Source organism: Salmo salar, chromosome 02 (genome assembly GCF_965601325.2).
Source record: "Salmo salar chromosome 02, fSalSal1, whole genome shotgun sequence".
NCBI classification, from domain to species: Eukaryota; Metazoa; Chordata; class Actinopteri; order Salmoniformes; family Salmonidae; genus Salmo; species Salmo salar.
In genome coordinates this window covers 52023671-52047662 of record NC_138292.1, presented here as the reverse complement: position 1 = coordinate 52047662, position 23992 = coordinate 52023671, and the positions used below count along the sequence as shown (strand labels likewise).

At 42.3% G+C, this 23992-nt stretch overlaps 1 protein-coding gene across 4 annotated transcripts in view; it reads right to left on the bottom strand.

Annotated features, from left to right (window-relative positions):
• The window catches only part of LOC106585313 (egl nine homolog 1), a 44767-nt gene that overhangs the window by 6942 nt on the left and 13833 nt on the right, over positions 1 to 23992 (bottom strand). Inside the window, exons 2-4 of one of the 4 annotated variants that reach the window (XM_014171409.3) lie at positions 17670 to 17789; positions 2138 to 2274; positions 1130 to 1239 (exon numbers count right to left, since the gene is read on the bottom strand). In XM_014171409.3, the coding sequence (XP_014026884.1) occupies positions 1130 to 1239; positions 2138 to 2274; positions 17670 to 17789 (367 nt within the window). Of the gene's footprint in view, positions 1 to 1129; positions 1240 to 2137; positions 2275 to 17221; positions 17553 to 17669; positions 17790 to 23992 lie in introns of those variants that run through there. The other 3 variants (XM_014171412.3, XM_014171419.3, XM_045705502.2) reach the window with 3 other exon arrangements.

Sequence of the window (23992 nt, the reverse complement as noted above, 5' to 3'; positions counted from 1 at the left end):
TAATTGACCGAGTCACTGGTGCTACCTGCTTTAATTTTTGCTTGTAAGCAGGAATCAGGAGGATAGAATTATGGTCAGATTTGCCAAATGGAGGGCGAGGGAGAGCTTTGTACGCATCTCTGTGTGTGGGGTAAAGGTGGTCTAGAGTTTTTTTTCCCTCTGGTTGCACATTTAACATGCTGATAGAAATTTGGTATAACGGATTTAAGTTTTCCTGCATTAAAGTCCCCGGCCACTAGGATCGCTGCCTCTGGATGAGCGTTTTCCTGTTTGCTTATGGCGGAATACAGCTCATTGAGTGCGGTCTTAGTGCCAGCATTGGTCTGTGGTGGTATGTAGACAGCTACGAAAAATACAGAAACTCTCTAGGTAGTTAGTATGGTCTACAGCTTATCATGACATACTCTACCTCAGACGAGCAGAACCTTGAGACTTCCTTAGATATCGTGCACCAGCTGTTTACAAATATGCATAAGCCGCCATCGCTTGTCTTACCAGGCGCCGCTGTTATATCCTCCCGATACAGCGTATTACCAGCCAGCTGTATGTTGATAATATCGTCGTTCAGCCACGACTCCGTGAAGCATAAGATATTACAGTTTTTAATGTCCCGTTGGTAGTTTATTCTTCCTCGTAGGTCGTCAATTTTATTTTTGAATGACTACATGTTAGCTAGTAGAACAGAAAGCAGTGGGTGTTTATTCAATCGCCTACGAATTCTCAGAAGGCAGCCTGAACTCCTTCCTCTTTTTCTCCATCTTCTCTTCACGCAAATGACAGGGATTTGGGCATGTTCCCGGGAAAGCTGTATGTCCTTCACGTGGGCTCGTCGGACTCATTAAAGGAAAAAGCTTCTGCCAGTTCGTGGTGAGTAATCGCTGTTCTAATATCCAGAAGTTATTTTCAGTCATAAGAGACGGTAGCAGCAACATTATGTACAGAATAAGTAAAAAAATAAGTTAAACATAAAAAAAAACGTATGAATGCGTTCTTATGATGATCACTTTGGCCCTGTATTCATAGTGTCTTAGTCTCACATTGCTGATCTAGGATCAAGTGCTGATCTAGAATCATTTTCTTATTTATTATGATCCAAAAGGCAAAACCGATCCTAGATCAGCACTCTTACTTTGAGATGTTTTATGAATACGTGCCCAGGACTCCATCTTACTTGTTAGGTATTTCTCCTTGGCCCGAGCTCGTTCATCGGCATCAAAATACCACACTGTTATGGCATACCTGGACAGCGAGTGAGACAACGGAAACAGAGGTCAACTAACATACAATTATTCACATAATAGGTATACATACTAACACCAACACTACCATTTGTCATAGTCCAACTATTCTAACAGTATTGAGCATTTTCCAATATATTAAAGCTGGATATTGTTGGTGGTGTTGCTTAATGTGGTAACACTTTACAATAATGCCTGTTCATAAATCATGGCATGCATTAACCTAATTTAAACTGTCACAATTCACGCTTCAGCCAAGTTCTCAAAATGGCCTGTGACGGATGCTTTACTTAAATGACATTACAATAAGCAACACAAAACAGGAGGTTTGGGATTGTGATGGAAGACAAGCAGACAACCCTGGGTCTAAGGTCAGGAGTATGTGTCACAGTATCCACAGAAGATGGCGCCCCTCCTCGGTTGGGCGGCGCTCGTCGTCGCCGGTCTACTAGCTGCCACCGATCTATGTTTCTGTGTTCTTTGGTATTTGTCTGTCTAGGTCCACACCTGTTTCTTGTCTGTCATTAGTGGGGGGGGGGGTATTTAGTTTGTTCCTTTGGGTTCGTTTTTTTGTGCGGGATTAATTGTATGTCAGCGGGCAGTGTTTGTGTACGCTGTTGTGTTTTCCCAGCGGAGCACATTGGATTATTATTATTGCCGAGCTGCGCCCCGTGCGTATTTTTTCATTCGTGGATTACCTGTTTCCCTTTTGGGTATTGTGCGCACCCTGTAACCTTTTTGACCACCGAGTGTTGTCGGTGTAAATAAACTTTGGCACTACTGGACATAAGTCTCCTGCGTTTGACTCTGCCCCTTCTTCCTGCCCTTAAGGATCAGTGACAGTATGACATTTTCTCTGGGTTCAAAAGGTCAGACGTCAAGCTAAGAGATCACCCTACCTGGTGTGGTATGCCGGCTGCACCTCATGGGGGTTCCGCCGGTCCGACCAGAAGAAGAGCAGGCGGTCGAACTTGGGTTCGATGTCGACGAACTGCGCCTTGGCCTCTGGGAAAATCCTCAGGATTCCTCCGTGTTTCTATGAGACAATACAAGTCATGTGACATCAATAAATTATCCGCATGCATCCAATTTCCGCTCTGGAGAGAAAGCATTCATTCATTCAGAAATTAAGTCCAAATTTAATAAAAAAGTATTCTCCCATTTCGATTTGTCAAAGAACATATAGCCAATCCCCTCATAAAACAGCAAAAGGTGTGAATAGAAAGAAAAATCACATCGAATAAGAAGCTTTAAAAACACCTTTTAAGTACATCTGCTGTTCTGGGCATCGAAACATAACTTTTTTCAAAATGCCTTGCTGCAGCAAGGTACATTGTTAATATGACAACCTTTCGCAGGGAAACCAAGCACCAAGTTTCATTAGTAATAGCAACTATCATCGAACAATAACTTTCGTAATAAATATTATTGAAATAGACTACATGGCCAAAACTATGTGAACACCTGCTCATCGAACATCTCATTACAAAATCATGGGCATTAATATGGATTTGGTCCCCCCTTTGCTGCTATAACAGCCTTCACTCTTCTGGGAAGGCTTTCCACCAGATGCTGGAACATTGCTGTAGGGACTTGGTTCCATTCAGCCATAAGAGCATTAGTGAGGTCAGGCACTGATGTTGGGTGATTAGGCCTGGCTCTGCGTTTCAATTCATCCCAAAGGTGTTCGGAGGGGTTGAGGTCAGGGCTCTGTGCAGGCCAGTCAAGTTCTTCCACACCGATTTCAACAAACCATTTCTGTATGGACCTCGCACAGGGGCATTGTCATGCTGAAACAGGAAAGGGCATTCCCCAAACTGTTGCCACAAAGTTGGAAGCACAGAATCATCTAGAAATTCATTGTATGCTGTAGTAATGAGATTTCCCTTCACTGGAACTAAGGGGCCTAGCCTAAACAATGAAAAACAGCCCCAGACCATTATTCCTCCACCACAAAACTTTACAATTGGCACTATGCATTCGGGCATCCGCCAAACCCAGATTTGTCTGTTGGACTGCCAGATGGTGAAGTGTGATTCATCACTCCAGAGAACGCGTTTCCACTGCTCCAGAGTCCAATGGCAGCCAGCTTTGCACCACTCCAGCTGACACTTGGCATTGGTGATCTTAGCCATGGAAACCCATTTCATGAAGCTCCCGACAAACAGGTCTTGTGCTGACATTGCTTCCAGAGGCAGTTTGGAACTCGGTAGTGAGTGTTGCAACCGAGGGCAGGCGATTTTTACAAGCAACACGCTTCAGCACTCGGCTGTTCCATTCTGTGAGCTTGTGTGGCCTACCACTTTGTGGCTGAGCCCATGTTGCTCCTAGACGTTTCCACCTCACAATAACAGCACTTACAGTTGACCCGGGGCAGCTCTAGCAAGGCAAAAATTTTACAAACTGACTTGGAAAGCTGGCATCCTTTGACGGTGCCACGTTGAAAGTCACTGAGCTCTTCAGTACGGGCCATTCTACTGCTAATGTTGGTCTATGGCAATTGCATGGCATTGTGCTCAATTTTATACACCTCTTAGCAACATTGTGGCTTAAATAGTCAGATTCACTAATTTGAAGGTGTGTCCACATACTTCTGTCCATGTAGTATATGACGTGACCCTGACTGTGCATAAAAAAAGTGCTGTGAGGTTTGGGAGCGAAACAGGGTTGTATTTTGGTTCAAACCATTTGTACCAGATTCACCTTCAGTTGAAGCTAAATGAGGAAGTATGTGTGTTTGTTGCTATTTACTTCATGCAGATACGTGTGGTTTGGTGTACACACATGACATGGAAAACAAACAGAGGAGCAATCATGTCCACCTCTTCCCAAATGCCACAGACAAAGCTGTTACCACGTGAAGTATTTCCTGGAAGTTGGGTTAGTGTGAGTTAAGAGGAAAATTAGCTACACCAAGGCAACAAACAGAATAACACACACGCCAAAATACACATTATAAACTGGGTGGTTCGAGCCCTTAATACTGATTGGCTGACAGCCGTGGTATATCAGACCGTATACCACAGGTATGCCAAAACATTTATTTTGACTGCTCTAATTACATTGGTAACCAGTTTATAATAGCTATAAGGCACCTCTGGGCTTTGTGATACATGGCCAATATACCACGGCTAAGGGCTGTGTCCAGGCACTCCGCGTTGCGTTGTACATAAGAACAGCCCTTGGCTGTGGTATATCGGCCATATAATCACACCTCCTCGTAACACACACATCCCAACACATGCTTCCTGACACACACATACAAATAAATGCATGCAAACACACATAGGTACACACAGCAGCACATGCATCCCTACACACACACACACACTTCTTGAAACACGCAGGATAGGAATGTTAAGGGTGTGAAAATGTTAAAAGGAGAATGGCTTTTTCATGTGGGGGGCTAACCTTTTGCTAAACATGACTCATAACTGCAGGTTTGCGTGAACTGCTTGGGGGCCGGTGTGTGACAGGTATGTGTGAGGGGTGTGTCCATGGGTGGGGTGTGTGTGTGTGTTTGCATGTGACTGCTAGGGGGCCGATGTGTGTGTGCAGTGTGTAAAGAAGACATGAGAGCGGGGTCTGTTGACCTTCAAACATGCATGCTTCCCCCAAGCTTCTCCGGGGGATCAAGTTATCCGTTCACCTCCTAAAGGGGGCTGGGGAATGATGAGGAACTGGTGGGTATGAGAGAATAGTAACTTGTTCTTAACCCTACATCATAAGTAGAAAATAACTAAAAGGGAAAGTATTGCTATATGGAGTGATTTTAGTGGCAACAGAAATTATATCTGATCTCAATCATTTTGAAATGATTCAACATGATTCAATTCAGAATCAATTTCTGTTGGCTCTAATATCACTCCATAGTGCCATGTGGATACACTTGCAGGCCCAAAGCATGACAGCATTGATTCCAAGATTGCGTAGCAGTGGGATGTTTTGATTTTTCTTGTCCCGTCCCTTGTATACATCGTTTCTTTCTTCGTATATATTTTTTATCTAATTTTTCCATCTACGCACTGAACATACTCTCCTGCAACCCACCTCACCCAATGCGGTATGGATCTGTCATTTTTTATATTTTAGAACCGTAACCCCCTTCAAGCTAGCCAGCTATTAGCTAGTAGTCAGTTAGCCACTGCTAGTTAGCCATCACCATTAACTGGGACATCTGCCAGCTTCAGCCCGGTCAACTCCTGCCAGCCTGCACAACGCGATATCAACCCAGAGCATATCGGACTGCTTTTCTCCACAATATCTCCGGATTCCTACCGCAAGCTCCGAACCTTTACTCTGGAGCGCAGTTAGCTAGCTGCTATCCGAGTGGCTACTCCTGGCTAACGTCTCTGTCACGAAGCAAGCACCAGTTAGCCTGGAGCTAGCCTCGAATCTAGGCCCGTCTCTCGGCTAGCCAAATATATCTATCAAGAATTCTTGGGCTTCAATTACCACTTTTGCCAATTGGCCTGGACCCTTTGCTGCCGACACGGAGCCCCGCCGATCCATCACGACTGGTCTACCGACGTAACCGTCCGAGGGGGTTTCTGTCCCATAGCAAGCACCAGTTAGTCTGGAGTTAGCCTCGAGCTAGGCCCATCTCCTGGCTAGCCTGAAAAAATCCAGCAGATAATACCTCTATTGCCAATTTGCTTGAACCCTTTGCTGCCGACATGGAGCCCCGCCAAGCCATCACGACTGGTCTGCCGACATTACCGTGCAAGGGGGTTTCAACAGGCTTCCCTGTTGGAACGTCCCCCTGAGGCCCATCTGCTAGCCTGCTGCTATCCCCGGCCTGCTAGCTGTCTGAATCTCCGTGCCTACAGCTCGCCTGTCTACTCACTGGACCCTATGATTTCTTGGCTACACATGCCTCTCCTTAATGTCAATATGCCTTGTCCATTGCTGTTTTGGTTAGTAATTGTTTTATTTCACTGTAGAGCCTCCAGCCCTGCTCAATATGCCTTAGCTAGCCCTGTTGTTCCACCCCCCACACATGCGGTGACAGCACCTGGCTTAAATAGTGCTTCGTCACTCAATGCCTAGGCTTCCCTCCACTGTACTCACATCCTACCATACCCTTGTCTGTACATTATGCCTTGAATCCATCCTTCCGTGCCCAGAAACCTGCCCCCTTTACTCTCTGTTTCGAACGCACCTGACGACCAGTGATTCTCTGATCCACCTCTACGCAGACAAGACCATTTTGTATACAGCTGGCCCTTCTTTGGACACTGTGCTAACAAACCTCCAAACAAGCTTCAACGCCATACAACACTCCTTCTGTGGCCTCCAACTGCTTTTAAATGCTAGTAAAACTAAGTGCATGCTATTCAATCGATTGCTACCCGCATCTGCCCGCCCGACTAGCATCACTACTCTGGACGGTTCTGACCTAGAATATATGGACAACTACAATACCTATGTGTCTGGTTAGACTAAACTCTCCTTCCAGACTCACATTAAGCATCTCCAATCCAAAATTAAATCTAGAATCGGCTTCCTATTACGCAACAAAGCCTTCACTCATGCCACCAAACATTCCCTCGTAAAACTGACTATCCTACCGATCCTTGACTTCGGTGATGTCATTTACAAAATAGCCTCCAACACTCTACTCAGCAAACTGGATGTAGTCGATCACAGTGCCATGTGTTTTATCACCAAAGTCCCACCCCATATACTACCCACCACTGCGACCTCTATGATCTCGTTGGCTGGCCCTCACTACATATCCGTCGCCAAACCCACTGACTCCAGGTCATCTATAAGTCTTTGCTTGGTAAAGCCCCGCCTTATCTCAGCTCACTGGTCACCATAGCAACACCCACCCGTAGCACACGCTCCAGCAGGTATTTTGCACTGGTCATCCTCAAAGCCAACACTTCCTTTGGCCGCCTTTCCTTCCAGTTATCTGCTGCCAATGACTGGAACGAATTGCACAAATCTCTGAAGCTGGAGTCTTATCTCCCTCTCTAACTTTAAGCATCAGCCAATCTGTAAATACCACACACGACTACATCATCCCCATATTATTATTTACCCTCTTGCTATTTTGCACCCCAGTATCTCTACTTGCACATCATGATCTGCACATATATCACTCCAGTATTAATGCGAAGTTGTAATTATTTTCGCCTCTATGGCCTATTTATTGCCTACCTCCCTACATTTGCACACACTGTATATAGATTTTCTATTTTTATTTTATTTTGTGTTATTGACTACGTTTGTTTATGTGTAACTGTGTTGTTGTTTTTGTCACACTGCTATGCTTTATCTTGGCCAGGTCGCAGTTGTAAATGACAACTTGTTCTCAACTGGCCTATCTGGTTAAATAAAAGTGAAATAAAAAAAGGCAAATGATACCTCGTGCTTACATGATTGAAAATCAGTACCTTTATCACTTTTAGTTTACTTTATGTGATAACAGATTGGCTAACCAAATACTCTATTCATTGTTTAGGTTTTTGTAAATCAGTGGTCTGTACCCTCTTGGTACCTCAATTTGTGTCCTCTTGGCTGTTTTCCTTCATAGTAATCCCAGCTATGCCTCCAATTTTGTTACCCACTATCAGCTTATAAAGTTAACTGAAAATGTGGAAGTACCGGAACTTATTAGTGGTATGTACGAGGTAATAAATCGGTCTACAACATGGATCCTACTCTTTGAGGGTGTTTTCACAGTCCTCTTTAAAGTGAACTCTTGGATTAAAAAAAAGCTAAATAACTCAGTTATCTTTGTATTCACACTGCCCCTGCCTTTAAAGTGAGGACTCAACTATTTTGCCAGTTCACTTCACCAATTCTGTGATCCGAGTCCTCTTTGCATTGAAATTGATATGTTTCGAAAGGAACCAATAACTTCTAACATTCACTCAATGCACTCAGGGTTTTTACAAAGTGCAAGACAAGCCATTCCATCAGTTATCGGACAGCCTACATACATATTGGAAGCTAATAGATTGCATTTAGTTAAAAGATTAGACAATCAATTTTATCAGAAGATACTATTAACATGTGCCTTCAGAAAGTATTCACACCCCTTGACATTTTCCACATTTTGTTGTGTTACAAAGTGTGATTAAAACGGATTTAATTGTCATTTTGTGTCAACGACCTACACAAAATATTACAGCTGTGAGTCTTTCTGGGTAAGTCTAAGAGTTTCACACCTGGCTTGTGCAGCATTTGCTCATTATTCTTTTCAAAATTCTTAAAGCTCTGTCAAATTGGTTGTTGATCATGGCTAGAAAACTATTTTTAGGTACTGCCATAGATTTTCAAGCAGATTTAAGTCAAAACTGTAACTCGGCCACTCAGGAACATTCACTGTCTTCGTAAGCAACTCCAGTGTAGATTTGGCCTTGTGTTTTAGGTTATTGTCCTGCTGAAGGTGAATACATCTTCCAGTGTCTGGGGGAAAGCAGACTGAACCAGGATTTTGCCTGTGCTTAGCTTCATTCCGTTTGTTTTTTATTCTGAAAAACTCTTCAGTCTTTAACAATTACAAGCATACCCATAACATGATGCAGCCACCAATATGCTCGAAAATATGGAGAGTGGTACTCGGTAATGTGTTGTATTGGATTTTTGATTCAGGACAAAACGTTTGTTGCAAACAGGATGCTTTAAAAAATATATATATTTGTATTCTGTACAGCTTGTCTTCTTTTCACTCTGTCAATTAGGTTAGTATTGTGGAGTAACTACAATGTTATTGATCCATCCTCAGTTTTCTCCTATCACAGCCATTAAACTCTGTAGCCGTTTTAATCACCATTGGCCTCATGGTGAAATCCCTGAGTGGTTTCCTTCCTCTCCTGCAAATGAGTTAGGAAGCATGCATCTTTATAGTGATTGAGTGTATTGATACACCATCCAAAGTGTAATTTATAACTTCACCATGCTCAAAGGGATATTTTTACCCATCTACCTATAGGTGCCCTTCGTTGCAAGGCATTGGAAAACCTTCCTGGCCTTTTTGGTTGAATCTGTGTTTGAAATTCACTAATCGACTGAAGGGACGTTACAGATAATTGTATGTGTGGGTTATAGAGATTAGGTATTCATTCAAAAATGTTAAACACTGGGGTTGAATACTTAGACTCACATTTCAACTTTTCATTTTTTATACATTTGCAAAAATTTTGACAAAACATAATTCTACTTTGACATAATGCGTATTGTGTGTTGGCCAGCGACAAAAAAAATCTAAATTTAAAACATTTTTAATTCAGGCTGTAACAAAATGTGGAAAAAGTCAAGGTGTGTGAATACTCTGAAGGCACTGTAAATATTATAAGTAACAAAATAAATAGCAAAATAATAACTGCAGATTAAATAATGCTTTCATTCAAAAAGTGTACACCCAATGTAGTCTACTGCTCCCTTAAAACCTGTTGGGGCTCGGGGGCAGTATTGAGACATTTTGAAAAAAATATGTGCCCATTTTTAACTGCCTCCTACACCAACTCAGAAGCTAGGATATGCATATTATTAACACATTCGGATAGAAAACACTCTGAATTTTCTAAAACAGTTTGAATGGTGTCTAAGTATAACAAAACTCATATTGCAGGCAAAAACCTGTGAAAAATAGATTTTTTAAAAAATGTGAATTTTGTGACTGTACTATTTAGTGTCATTGTTTTATAGATACCATAGTGAGAAAGGTTTCATTTCGCAACACCTACAGCTTCCACTAGATGTCAACGATCTTTATAAAGTTGTTTGAAGCGTCTATGATAAACAGAGAGCAAATTAGAATCCAAGGAAGTTGACATGTCATCACTTCATTTTTTTGCGCCTGCGCATAAATCTGAGAACTGTGAGTTTTCATCATTGTTTATCTAGACATAGGATAGGTTGTGTGAAAATATTACTGATGTTTAACGTTAAAAATGGACCAAAAGATTAATGCTAAACAACATTTGACATGTTTGAACGGACGTAAATAGATTATTTACTTGTTTTTTTTAGCTTTTCGTCGTGATTTTACACTCCCCCCACCACGTTTTGTGGGAGCATAATGTACTTGGTGTTATTTGGACATAAATTATGAACTTTGTCAAAAGAAACCACATTTGTTTCCGGACCTGGGATGCCTTCCGGACCTGGGATGCCTGCCTTCTGATGGAGATAATCAAAGGTAAGGGGATATTTACAATGTTATTATCGATTTTAGATGATGCTAACTGTATAGCATAGCCTGTTGTTCTTAGCATAGCACCCCGTTTATTGCAAAATGTGATTTCCCAGTAAAGTTATTTTGAGATCTGGCCATTCGGTAGCAATTACGAGATGATAATATATTATTCTTTGAATGACAATATTATAATTTACCAATGTTTTCGAATAGTAATTTTGTTATGTTCACCGGAAGCATTTCAGAGAAGAAAAAAAAATCTGAATTTCACGCTACTGTAAAATGCTGTTTTTGGATATAAATATGAACTTGATGGAACAAAAAATGCATGTATTGTATAACATAATGTCCTAGGAGTGTCATCTGATGGAGATTGACAAAAGTTAGTGCATAATTCTAGCTGGTTTCTGCTTTTGGTGACGCCTGACCTTGAATTGAAAATGGATGTTTGTACTTTTGTGGCTATGTACTGTCCTAACATAATCTAACTTTATGCTTTTGCCGTAAAGCCTCTTTGAAAATCGAACAATGTGGTTAGATTAAGGAGATGTTTATCATTTAAATTGTGTAAAATAGTTGATTGTTTGAGAAATTGAAATTATTAGATTTTTGATGTTTTGAATTTCCAGCCTTGTTAGCAATCCCGACTCGGGGTTCATTGCTAACCTGTAGCCCCAACATAAGAGCTAGAATTGATTTTGTACCCTATGTTGTGATTTTCACCAAATATGATGTTGAATAAACAGGGTATGAAGCTCTCTTAGCCTATAGATCACATATGGCAAACAAATAATCTTGACTAAAACAACCACACATATTTTGGTTTTCTGTGCACTTTTTTTTGTACCATCTCTCTTGTGGCACCAATGTGAGGGGTTATGTCAGGGGAAACTGTGTTGCATTAGCCTAGTGTGGTGTGGGAATAATGACAAGCGAACCTGAGGAGCTCACATTGCCCTAAAAAAGGGAACCGGACCCCCGTAATTCAAGCAACCTCTCGAGATCACGTGGGCTATGAAAAGCTGTTCTAACATGTATTCATTGAAATTCAAAAATTGTATATCAATAACTCCCAATAGGATTCAATGGAGAAACTGGTGTTTGTGAGTTCGACTCCCCCTGCAGACAACAGCGCCAGAAGAGCTGTGCTTAGGCCTACATAATGTGAATATTACTGTAGCAACAGGGGGTCACGGCATCCTGCGTATCTTTGCTGCAACACTCCTAACTTGGAGAAATACACATGCAACCATGTTGCAGTGTCTTCCTGTTGGGAGCAGAGAACCTATGTAGCAGCATGCAAATGTGATCCTGCCCACATGAAGGTCATTATCATAGAATTATTGATATAAAAAAATGATTTATCGATATCAAAAATTTACAAATTATGTAAATAATAAAACATTTCATATCAATAATAAAAAAATATATATTGATAATTCATTTTTTATTTATAAAAGCAATTTTATATCAATAAATATTTTGTGGGATATAAAAATGTAATTATTAATATAAGAAATTCAATTATTGATATAAAGAAAGACAATTATTGATATAACATTTTTATGCATTTCCATATGGGGGCTCATTTGAGGGGTCTGAGTTCCTTTAGAGTGTTCACACTGCACCAAAAAAATTAAGGGAACCGCACTGAGTTCACAAAAATTGTCTGAAAGGGACCAAGTGGGAAAACACCCTGAGTATCTGCATGGAGTAAATGGCACAAAACACACATACTTTATAATTCGTCCTGCAGTTTGTTTTATAAAGTATATTTATCCATAACTGAAGGCACATCTGGGCTTACCCAGGCCTCCTTTTAGAAACTTGATCTGTTAATCAATCTGTTAATAATCCCATATTGTAGATCAGTGTTTCTTAAACCTGTTTGTGGGGACCCAACAGGGTGGACATTTTTGCTTTGCCCTAGTACTACACACGTCCTTCCACTAATCAACTCATCCTCAAATCTTTGATTAGTTGATTTGTGTCGTGCTAGGGAAAAAACTAAAATGTGCACCGCTTTGGGTCCCAAGGACCAGGATTAACACAGCTGTAGGTGGCACAGACCAAGTCATGCTGTAATCTAACATCCTACTATGTGCTCTGAAATAAACTGAACAAAAATATAATTGCAACATGTAAAGTGTTGGTCACATGTTTCCTGAGCAGAAACAAAATATCCGACATTTTCCATACGCACAAAAAAGCTTATTTCTCTCACATTTGTTTACATTCCTGTTATTAGTGAGCATTTCTAATTTGCCAAGATAATACACCAACCTGACAGGTGAGGCATATCAAGAAGCTGATTAAACAGCATGATCAGGTGCACCTTGTGCTGGGGACAATAAAAGTCCACTCTAAAATGTGCTGTTTTGTCATTTTAGAGAATTTGGCAGCATATCCAACCGACCTCAGACCGCGTGTAACCACGCCAGCCCAGGACCCCATATCCGGCTTCATCACCTGCGGGATCGTCTGAGACCAGCCACCAGGACAGCTGATGAAACTGTGGGTTTGCACAACCGAAGAATTTCTGTCAGAAACCATCTCAATGAAGCTTATCTTTGTGCTTGTCGTCCTCACCAAGGTCTTGACCTGACTGCAGTTCGGCGCCGTAACCGACTTCATGGATGAATACCGGGCAGATGGCAGACAGTGTGTATGGTGTCGTGTGGGCGAGCGGTTTGCAGGTATAAGATAGGGACAACGAACACAACTGCATTTTATTGATTGCAAATATTAATGCACAGAGATACCGTGAAAAGATCCTGAGGCCCATTGTCGTGCCATTCATCCTCCGCCATCACCTCATGTTTCAGCACGATAAAGCACGGCCCCATGTCACAAGGACCTGTACACAATTTCTGGAAGCTGAAAATGTCCCAGTTTTCCACCAGCCATGTCACCCATTGAGCATGTTTGGGATGCTCTAGATCGATGTGTACGACAGCGTGTTCCAGTTCCCGCCAATATCCAGCAACTTCCCACAGCCATTGAAGAGTGGGCAACATTCCACAGGCCACAATCAACAGCATGATCAACTCTATGCAAAGGAGATGTGACATGCTGCATGAGGCAAATGTTGGTCACACCAGATCCTGACTGGTATTCTGATCCACTCCCTTCATTTTTTTTTAAAGGTATCTGTGACCAACAGATGCATATCTGTATTTCCTATCATGTGAAATCCATAGATTAGGGCCTAATTTACTCATTAACTCGGCAAGACGGAGCTGCTCTTCCTCCCGGGGAAGGACTGCCCGTTCCATGATCTCGCCATCACGGTTGACAACTCCCTTGTGTCCTCCTCCCAGAGTGCTAAGAACCTTGGCGTGATCCTGGACAACACCCTGTCGTTCTCCACTAACATCAAGGCGGTGACCCGATCCTGTAGGTTCATGCTCTACAACATTCGCAGAGTACGACCCTGCCTCACACAGGAAGCGGCGCAGGTCCTAATCCAGGCACTTGTTATCTCCCGTCTGGATTACTGCAACTCGCTGTTGGCTGGGCTCCCTGCCTGTGCCATTAAACCCCTACAACTCATCCAGAACGCCGCAGCCCGTCTGGTGTTCAACCTTCCCAAGTTCTCTCACGTCACCCCGCTCCTCCGCTCTCTCCACTGGCTTCCAGTTGAAGCTCGCATCCGCTACAAGACCATGGTGATTGCCTACGGAGCTGTGAAGGGAACGGCACCTCCATACCTTCAGGCTCTGATCAGGCCCTACACCCAAACAAGGGCACTGTGTTCATCCACCTCTGGCCTGCTGGCCCCCCTACCTCTGAGGAAGCACAGTTCCCGCTCAGCCCAGTCAAAACTGTTCGCTGCTCTGGCACCCCAATGGTGGAAGAAGCTCCCTCACAACGCCAGGACAGCGGAGTCAATCACCACCTTCCGGAGACACCTGAAACCCCACCTCTTTAAGGAATACCTAGGATAGGATAAAGTAATCCTTCTAACCCCCCCCCCCCCCTTAAAATATTTAGATGCACTATTGTAAAGTGGTTGTTCCACTGGATATCATAAGGTGAATGCACCAATTTGTAAGTCACTCTGGATAAGAGCGTCTGCTAAATGACTTAAATGTAAATGTAATTTATTTAAATTGACAGATTTCCTTAAAATCTTTGAAATTGTTACATGTTGCGTTTATTTTTTCTTCCGTGTATAAGCGGCTATTAAGACCCACTGGAAGTATCTACCGGGTATCTACCTCTTAGCAGAGTTCCTAATGTAGATCATTATAAAGCAGGTTGTTTGGATCCTGGATGCTGATGGGTTGATATGTGGGACAACAACTCCCGCAATATACTATGACGTTAATTCCACTGTCCCGCAGCCCAGGCAGGAAATTCATTAACTTAATAATCTCCCTTGGGAAAAATAATTGTATTTGGTTTGCAACAGTTGTCTGCTTCTACGACCTATGCAATAATGTATAATTTGACAAATGCGATCTCTCCTGTGCCAGTAGGCTATCTAGCCCAAGAACGAGCGTGAACCTAATAATTTACCATGGAAACCGTAAACACTCAGAATTCGATTCCTTCATTAACCAGCGCATAGTGGCCTATTGGCTATGTATTAATATTTATTAAATCCTTATTTATTGAAGTTCTTGTCTCATCATTGAACGCTATCTACATGTCAACGATTTGTTTAGCATAGCAACGTCGAATGAATAGAATAAACGACTGGGCCAAAACATGAGAAAAGAACTAACGACCAGTTCTTCAATTCGTGTGCCATCAACGGAAAACGTCACTATTAACATCACCAACTAGCTTGGTTAGCTTGGACTCGCCAACCATAATAGTTGTTGCCTCTGTATGCCTATTGTATATTTATTAAGTCATTATTTATTGAGGTTCTTGTCTCATATCATCATTGAATCTCTGCTAACTAGCTACATGCCAATGATTTGTTTAGCATAGCAATGTTGAATTAATATAATTATTTGAATTAACGACTGGGTAAAAACATGAGAAAAGAACTAGCAATTTCACAATGCAAAACCAAATTTACTTGTAATGAATATTTTTATAAATATGTTGGCAAACATTTTCTTAAAGCAATAATGCCCTCATACCCGGGAATTATCGTGTGACAACTCCTTCCAAGGGCTGTATCCCGGCCCTTGGCTTCGCCTAGGGTCTCAGAACAGCCCTTGACGGGAGCTGTCTGACAATAATTCCCGGGTTCTCAGGCATTATTTTTTAAGTAATTCCCAACCCTTGGTCCCCGAGTACCCCCAACTGTACACATTTCTGTTGTAGCCCTGGACAAACTCACCTGATTCAACTAATTGAGGGCTTGATGATTAGTTGGATGACTGGATGTTGGAAACACTGATGATGCTTCTATTGCTAGGACCTCACCTACTATCAACTTCTCCAGCATTCCTCAAAGCATTCCACAGAGACCTCCAGCCATTCCATTTATGTGACATTCCAGAGCAAACACACCTGATTTAACTCGTCAATTAATCATCAAGCCCTTGATTAGGTGAATCAGGTGTGCTGGTTCAGGGCTACAACAAAATGTTCTGGGTGTCCGATGGTGAGGCATTTGCAAGTTTACGGTCGTGCTCAGTAGGGTACACCATAGGAACATTAAACAACAGTAAATTAAAGTCTGTGTCATTATTTGAAAAGTTTAGGTAGTTCTTTGTTTCACTCTGTTTTCTCCTTACTGAACATGACCCAGGTAAAATCTCTAAGTGATCCTAATTTCATAATTAGCTGCTAATCTTACACCAGGTCTGCAGGGCAGTGAGATTGACAGCTTCTCTTCTGTTGAGTCTTACTAGGACCTAGGCTGCAGTCCTACTATACGACCCCACTAGCGGATTCCAAACTGATAACTCCCTATCCCTTTATTCATGATAATTCTTTCAGATCTGAGAGGAGGGTCAGCAAAAACATAAATCAGGGGGAAAGAGAAGGGAGGGCGCTATCGGATTAGAATTAAGGCCCACAACGTCAGAGTGGGAGTGTGAGAGGAGCTGCCTGCCTGTTGTCCTCATTCCAGCATAGTTTCCACCTGCAATCACAATGTTCTAGTGGTAGCCCTGGGGTTTGTTCTAGCAGTTACTGCCGCTCCCTTTGGTGCATGAATGCCTGTGTGTGCGTGGGATTGTGTGCATTATTTGTGCAATTACATGAAAATGTAATAGCAGTGAGCGCCCACATTAGCTGTAAATTATGCAGACTGTGTCCATTACATGTATTCCACACCAACATGACTCCATGGTCAGCCATATCAGAAAGTGCTTTTGTCATCACTTGTCACACCGTAGCATGTATGGTTGCCATATTAGAACAGCTTCAGATTCACAAGGTGTTGGTGTCCATCAGAGGCTGTCCTTATATGGACACCATACATATGGTATGGAGTCAGTTACCTGACGACTCAAACTGAATTCTTCCGCTGCTCTATCATCTGCTACATACTTCAGTCAGACTGCCATCGTTAAAGTCGTCTGTGGTGACGTCAAAATGAGGGGTGCTTTACAAAACAAAGTCATCAGTGATTGGATCATCTCTAACCAATCAGATTATCAAAGTCAATGATACATTTTCAAAATGACGCTTTACCAACGTGTGTTCTGTCTCTGGCCCAACCCATTGGAGTTTCGGTAGCCAGGCAATGGAGTCATTGTACAGTATGTTTGGGATTAATCCATAGCGTGTCAGTAACTGTTTAGACACCCCCCCTTTCCCTTCACTTTATCGATCAACGCTTCTCCCCTCCGCATAAACTCATTTAATGGGCTGGTTGGTGAACTTTGGAATTACATCCAGAAACTGAACTCTAAAGGGTGACTGAAGAGTGACTGGCATGGAATTTATTTAACTAGGCAAGTCAGTTAAGAACAAATTCTTATTTACAATGATGGCATGGAATTAACAGAGTCAATATACAAAGCCACAGTGTTGTTCCCAGCAGAGAAAACTGGTTGCAATGACGTCATTATGGCATCTTTGATGAATAGGCCTTGTATAGGTCTACTGTTTTTTTTTTTAAGGAACCAGAAAAATAAGGAACCAGAATTTTTTTTTTACTGGTTAGAATTTGACCAAAATATGTAGTCTTTCCCACGCCATCTTCATCTTGTCATGAAAAATACTTCTTTACCCGGTGAAGTCTCCACAAACTGAGAATCAGTTTACAACCAGAAAAAAACAAATTTGAGGTTAGTAGCAGAAAACATTAAAAAAATTAACTAAATATTGGACCTAAAGTTTGCTTTCAGTTCATTGTTTTGACATACCTTAGCCTCCCAGTCTTTATTGAGATAGTAAATACACGTTACACATCTCCCATCGCCGTTAGGGTTATCCACGTGACGCACATACCCAGTCCCGTTGCCTGGGTAACAGGCCACCATGGCCTGAAAAAGAACATGAGAAGGACATGTTAGGAGGAAATATTTTGGGTAGCCATTTTGACAGTGTTGTAAAAGTTGTCACAAGTTTAAAATGCTTCCCAACAGTAGACATACTTTCAACACCTATTTCTGAGATGTCCATGCAAGTCAGCAATAAATTACACCGGTTGAGGATATCATTGCAGATGCAATTCAGCTGCTTGGCTGTTGCTTCCAAATTCATTTTTAAATACATTTTGTGACAATCATTACAATGCATTTCACAACAAATGATTAACGCATAGCCAATTGTTTAAAGTTCTATGTCACTTCAGAATACTTGCCTCCATGATTAGGCTACACTCTGGTAAAGCATATAACAGAACAGCATATTTCCTATTATGAAATTGTCATGTGATTCATAATTGATAATACTGCTATTGAAATTCATATGTGTATAAAAAGTATATACTAAATTATTCCCGTTCAATGCATGCTAACAAAAAAGAGAATCACAAACAAAAAGGGGAGCTTGTTATTCATAATTGCTGATATGTGAAAGACGAAGCAGAGAGGAGACTGACACGCTTGCTGGGCTGATTTGAAACGAAAGAGGTTAATTGGAGTAGCCGAGTTGTTTTTGCTGTGTCATCGGTCTGCCCTTTACTTCAAGTGTTAAAAAACAATTATTTATTATGTCGGTCTCTGGGTCACACGCACAAGTTGTTACGTAACAAACCGTGGGTGGGAAAAAAAAGCCAGCTGGATTATTTTTATACACAAGATACATCCTCTTTATTTAATTTTTTATAAATAGATACATCCTTTTGGTTCTCGGGTATTGCCACGGGACCGGGCCAAAGTGGAGGGGAGGGACAAACACACACATGTATTTTGCTCAGTCATTGGAGATGTATAGTACTTCCAAGGACATAGGCTCCAATTGAGTAGTCGCAAAGTAGTATATTTTGTCAGACTTTATTTGGATAGTCCCATATAGATGATCTACATATCAAAAGAGATGGCACTGTGCTCTGATATTGATTAATTCATTGTTAGGAAAGAGCTTGCAAAAAAGGCATTTCACTGTACTTCTGCATGTGACAATACAACTTCAAACTTGAAAGTACAAATGGTCAAACAAGGCAACAGTAAACATGTCGTCCCCCATGAATGATGCCGCACCCCCCTTGGTTCAATTAGTGTAATTTTATAAATGACAGATCTCTGTGGCAAGATGCATCATTCACCCAAGTTTAATCAAAATCGGGCCAGTGGTGTCTGAGATATCACATGGGTTAGCTAGACTCATATCCCTGAGCGTGTGTGCCAAATGTCATGTTGTTTTAGGTACTAGTCTGGAAAATATTGTGTTGAGAGACTTTTGTCTATAGATGCCACATTTGAAATAGCTTGTTAAATCGCCATCATCTGGCCAATCAGTGTAATTTTGTAAATGCCGGATCTCTATGGCAAGACATATCAATCACGCAAGTTTTCATCAAAATCAGTCCAGTGGTGCCTGAGAAATCGTGTGTGACGAACAAACGTACTGACGGAAGGGGACTCATTTAATCAAGGGGGACAACTATCTGTATCTTCAATAACTGTCAACAACATTTCAACTAACTATCCACTAACCCTAGCAAGCAGTTGCTTACAAATCATATACAAACCATTTATTTTGGACTATCCAAATAAAATGTTACCGTATATTTCATATCTAATCACAGAAACAGAAGACATTGATGCTACAAATCTGTTACCATTCAATTCCAAAGTAGGCAAACTGACAACACTCTGAATTCGACCTGCTTTCCAAACAATATCCCTGTCATGTTCCTATAGCAAGTCCTCTTCAATTATGCTCTACAATAATCATAACTATGCTAAACTAATAACAGAATTCTGATAGGTTCTTAGACTGTCAACAAGGCCCAGAGTGTAACCCACCACCCCACAGGACTGTATGATACTATGACATGAGACTGCTTACACTACCGTTTTCCCCAGATCGCCGGGCTCTCTCTGTATGTGTTTATTTGTGACCTGGAAGGCCTTCTGATCTCTTTTCCATCTGAGGAGGACGGAGGGGTGAGATGAGATGAGGGGAGAGGGGGGCCTGGAGGCTGTTAACCACCGGGATGTTCTGCACGTCTCCCGTTCACGCCGCTTCGCCAGGGTCATTTCCAGATGGTGGAAACCCCCTCGTCTTTTTATTTAAGAGGCCCGCACGCAAAAGAAAGGAAATCAAAGAGAGGAAAGGTGGGTCGGAGGTCACGAAATAGGTCACCGGCGCTCTGGGTCAGACCTTGAGTCTAACTGGGATAGGCAGTGGTGATCATAGCTGTGTGTGTGTGTGTGTGTGTGTGTGTGTGTGTGTGGTGTGTGTGTGTGTGGTTGTCTGTGTGGAAACCATGCCGTGAAGTGAAGGCCAGAGTTGGTGATAACCAAGGTCTTGTTTTGGGGTTTTTTGCACAACAGAACAATCCTTCCTTGAAAGTTTTGGAATGTCGAGGTCAGAACGTTGGGAACGAGGGCAGCAGAGACTTGTAGGGGGTGCGTACTGGCGGCAGAGAAGTCAGGCGCAGGAGAGCAAAAACTGATTTACAACGGCACAGTTTAATAAGTAAAACCACCGTTAACAGAACAATAAACAAATGGGTAAACAAATCCCATTACACACCAGCATAACGTGGACAAGCACTACAATAAACAATTCCGGACAAGGACATGGGGGTTAAATACACAACATGTAATGATGGAATGAAACCAGGTGTGTGGGAAGACAAGACAAAACAAATGGAAAATGAAAGGTGGATCAGCGATGGCTAGAAGGCCAGTGACGTCGACCGCCGAACGCCGCCCGAACAAGGAGAGGGACCGACTTCGGCGGAAGTCGTGACAAGACTTGAAGAAAAATAATTCTGCTTAGCTCATCAGGATAGGGCAGCAGGTAGCCTAGCGGTTAAGAACATTGGGCCAGTAACTGAAAAGTTGCTGGTTCCAACCCCGAGCCGATTAGGTTAAAAATCTGTTGATGTGCCCTTGAGCAAGGCACTTAACCCTAAATCCTCCTGTAAGTCACTCTGGATAAGAGCTTCGGCTAAATGACGTTACATTTTTGGGGGGATAAATGCTTCGATCTCGCTGCGCTCGCCCTCGGATTCCGTAGAGTGATCTTCACGCTGCAGCCGGCAGTCAGTGACAGGCTACGCATGACAGATGACAGCCCCCACAATCCATTATTCCAACCATTAGTGCTGTGCAAGAGCGATTTCTCAAGTGCCCCCATTGAGAGAGGGCAGGTGAATGGAGAGGGGGGGGGGGGTTGCCAGCCATACTGCCTTATACAGACAGTGCCCATACTAAATCTAGGGTTGCAAAATTCCGGAATCTTTCAATAAATTCCCTGGTTTTCTAGAAATCCTGGTTGGAGGATTACAGATTTTCTGCTTATTCGATCCTGAATCCGGGAATCCTCCAACTGGGATTTTGGGAATACCAGAGAATTGATAAAAAAAATCCGGAATTTTGCAACCCTAGGTTTAGTATGGGCACTGTCTGTACCTTATTGTACCTTATTATGATACAACAGCAGTCTACAAAACACAATAAACATCTTATACTGTAAGCACTTAATATGCATAACAAGACTGTTATGGGGGTTGAGGGTAATTTGGTAACTGTGACCTGAAATTTCTGCTCTTGTTACTTTATTTTCCAGATGTTTAATAAACGTTTTATGTTAATAAAGTTGGTGATCAGTTACATTTTCTTCGGCACTGCTGCAAGCAGACGTGAGAAAGCCAATGTATGCGTTATGCAATAGAAATGTATTGGAGCGAGGTACTCACTTACTGTAGGCACAATGCATAAATGGGTCACAGCTCTGAAGGCCACACAAATGGAATAGGCTATATTGTACTTGTAGGCATTGCACACAATACACTTCAACACTCCAGTCGTTGCACACTTGGAGTGAGTGTGTCTGTATCTGAGTGTAAATGTCTAAGTATTCCTGTGTTTGTGTGTCTGAAGGTGAGGGTGTCTGTGCATATTTCAGTCTTTCTGTGGAATTGCATGGTTCAACGTTTGAAAGTGAGTGTGTGTCTGTGTGAATGCACCTCAGTGAGAGTGTGTCAGTGTGTGTGTGAGAATACTGTCTGCTGCTCTCTCATCCTGCTCGATCTCTCACATGTGCCACTTCCAGAGTAGGTTTGTGTAGTATCCAGATTTTCATATCGTGATACCATCCTTCTCTCATTCCGGGATATTACAGGCATAGCACACAAGGGGGAGCTAAAAACGCAAGAAAAGCTAATTGGCCTTCTATTACCGGAATGCTAACAAAATTAGCACAAAAAAAAAATTCTAAAGACACTGCTAACTGCTAATGAGTGAAAACCGAACAAACTAATTGCAAAGGGAAATCGAGCTCATAAAGTTACCGAAAGTCAAGAAAAATTGAGAAATTGTGTAATAAGAGAAATAAGAGAAATTGTGCAAATGAACAAAGTTGTGATGCATGCTTTTCTGAAGGAAGAGCAGCATGTGAACACTGAGCAGATGGGAGAAGAATGGAGGAGGAAAGAAATTCTAATAGGAAGCACAGGGGGAAAAAAATGTAGCTGTGCAGATAATCCAGAGTTTGACTTCTGGCAGAAAGCCATTATAAGATATCTGATGGCAAACATTTAGTAGTGAATTACATACAAGCGTAACTTCATCACCTCATGTGCACCGCACAACTGAGACTCGCCGATAGATATAGAACGCTATGGACTCACCGGCTCCTGCTGTGCTATTTAAAAATAAACACACGACTGGCTCATCTGTTCTGGGGAAATATGGTAAGCTTCATAATGTGACAGGTGAAATGAAGAACTCAATCTGCTTTATCTCGTAACGTATAACACAAGTTGACTGCAGGTATTAACTTAAGGTAGGTACAAATATTCACATTTATTAAAAAACTTAATAGAAATAGTTGACGGTATTGAAAAACCATTCTGTGGCTTTTTCCAATACCCCGGTATACCACAGGAGGTTGGTGGCACATTAATTGGGGAGGACTGGCTTGTGGTAATGGCTGGAGCGGAATAAGTGGAATTGTAACGGTTCTGTAACGACAGACGCTGAGAGACGAGATGCAAGTACAGGGTGTGGATTTAATAATAAAATGACATGAAACAAAACAAGAACAGCATCTGGACAGGAGAAACATTAACATAAATGCTGACTCGGGAATGAAACTGAGGAAGTGACAGATATAGGGGAAGTAAATGACGTGATGGAGTCCAGGTGAGTCCCATAATTAAGCGCAGGTGAGCGTAACGATGGTGGCAGGTGTGCGTAATGAGTGAACTGGTGACCTTGAGCACTGGAGAGGGGGAGCGGGAGCAGACGTGGCAGTACCCCGTCCTCTAGGGGTGCCACCTGGCGTCCTACCTGGGCGAGCCAGGCGGGCCGGCCGAGGCGTGGGAGCCCGATGTGCCGGCCCGAGGCTTGCGAAACTCTCGAGCCAGCTGAGGCATCCCCGATTGTGTCGGCAGCGGCACCCGGACCCAACGTCACCAACAACAACAACAAAAAAATAACAAAAAAACTCTGCTTCCAATTGGGGAGTCAGGATTCTGTAACGGTTCTGTAACAACAGACGCCGGGCGTGAAAAGAAAATACAGGGTGTGGATTTAATAATAAATAGACATGAAACAAAACAAGACCAGCGTCTGGACAGGAGAAACATAACAACATCAATGCTGACTTGGTAAATGAGGTAAATTACATGATAGAGTCCAGGTGAGTCCCATAATTAAGTGCAGGTGCGCGTAACGATGGTGGCAGGTGTACGTAATGATGAGTGAACTGGTGACCTCGAGCACCGGCGAGGGGGAGCGGGAGCAGACGTGACAGGAATGGTATCAAATATACTGCTCAAAAAAATAAAGGGAACACTTAAACAACACAATGTAACTCCAAGTCAATCACACTTCTGTAAAATCAAACTGTCCACTTAGGAAGCAACACTGATTGACAATACATTTCACATGCTGTTGTGCAAATGGAATAGACAACAGGTGGAAATTATAGGCAATTAACAAGACACCCCCAATAAAGGAGTGGTTCTGCAGGTGGTAACCACAGACCACTTCTCAGTTCCTTTGCTTCCTGGCTGATGTTTTGGTCACTTTTGAATGCTGGCGGTGCTTTCACTCTAGTGGTA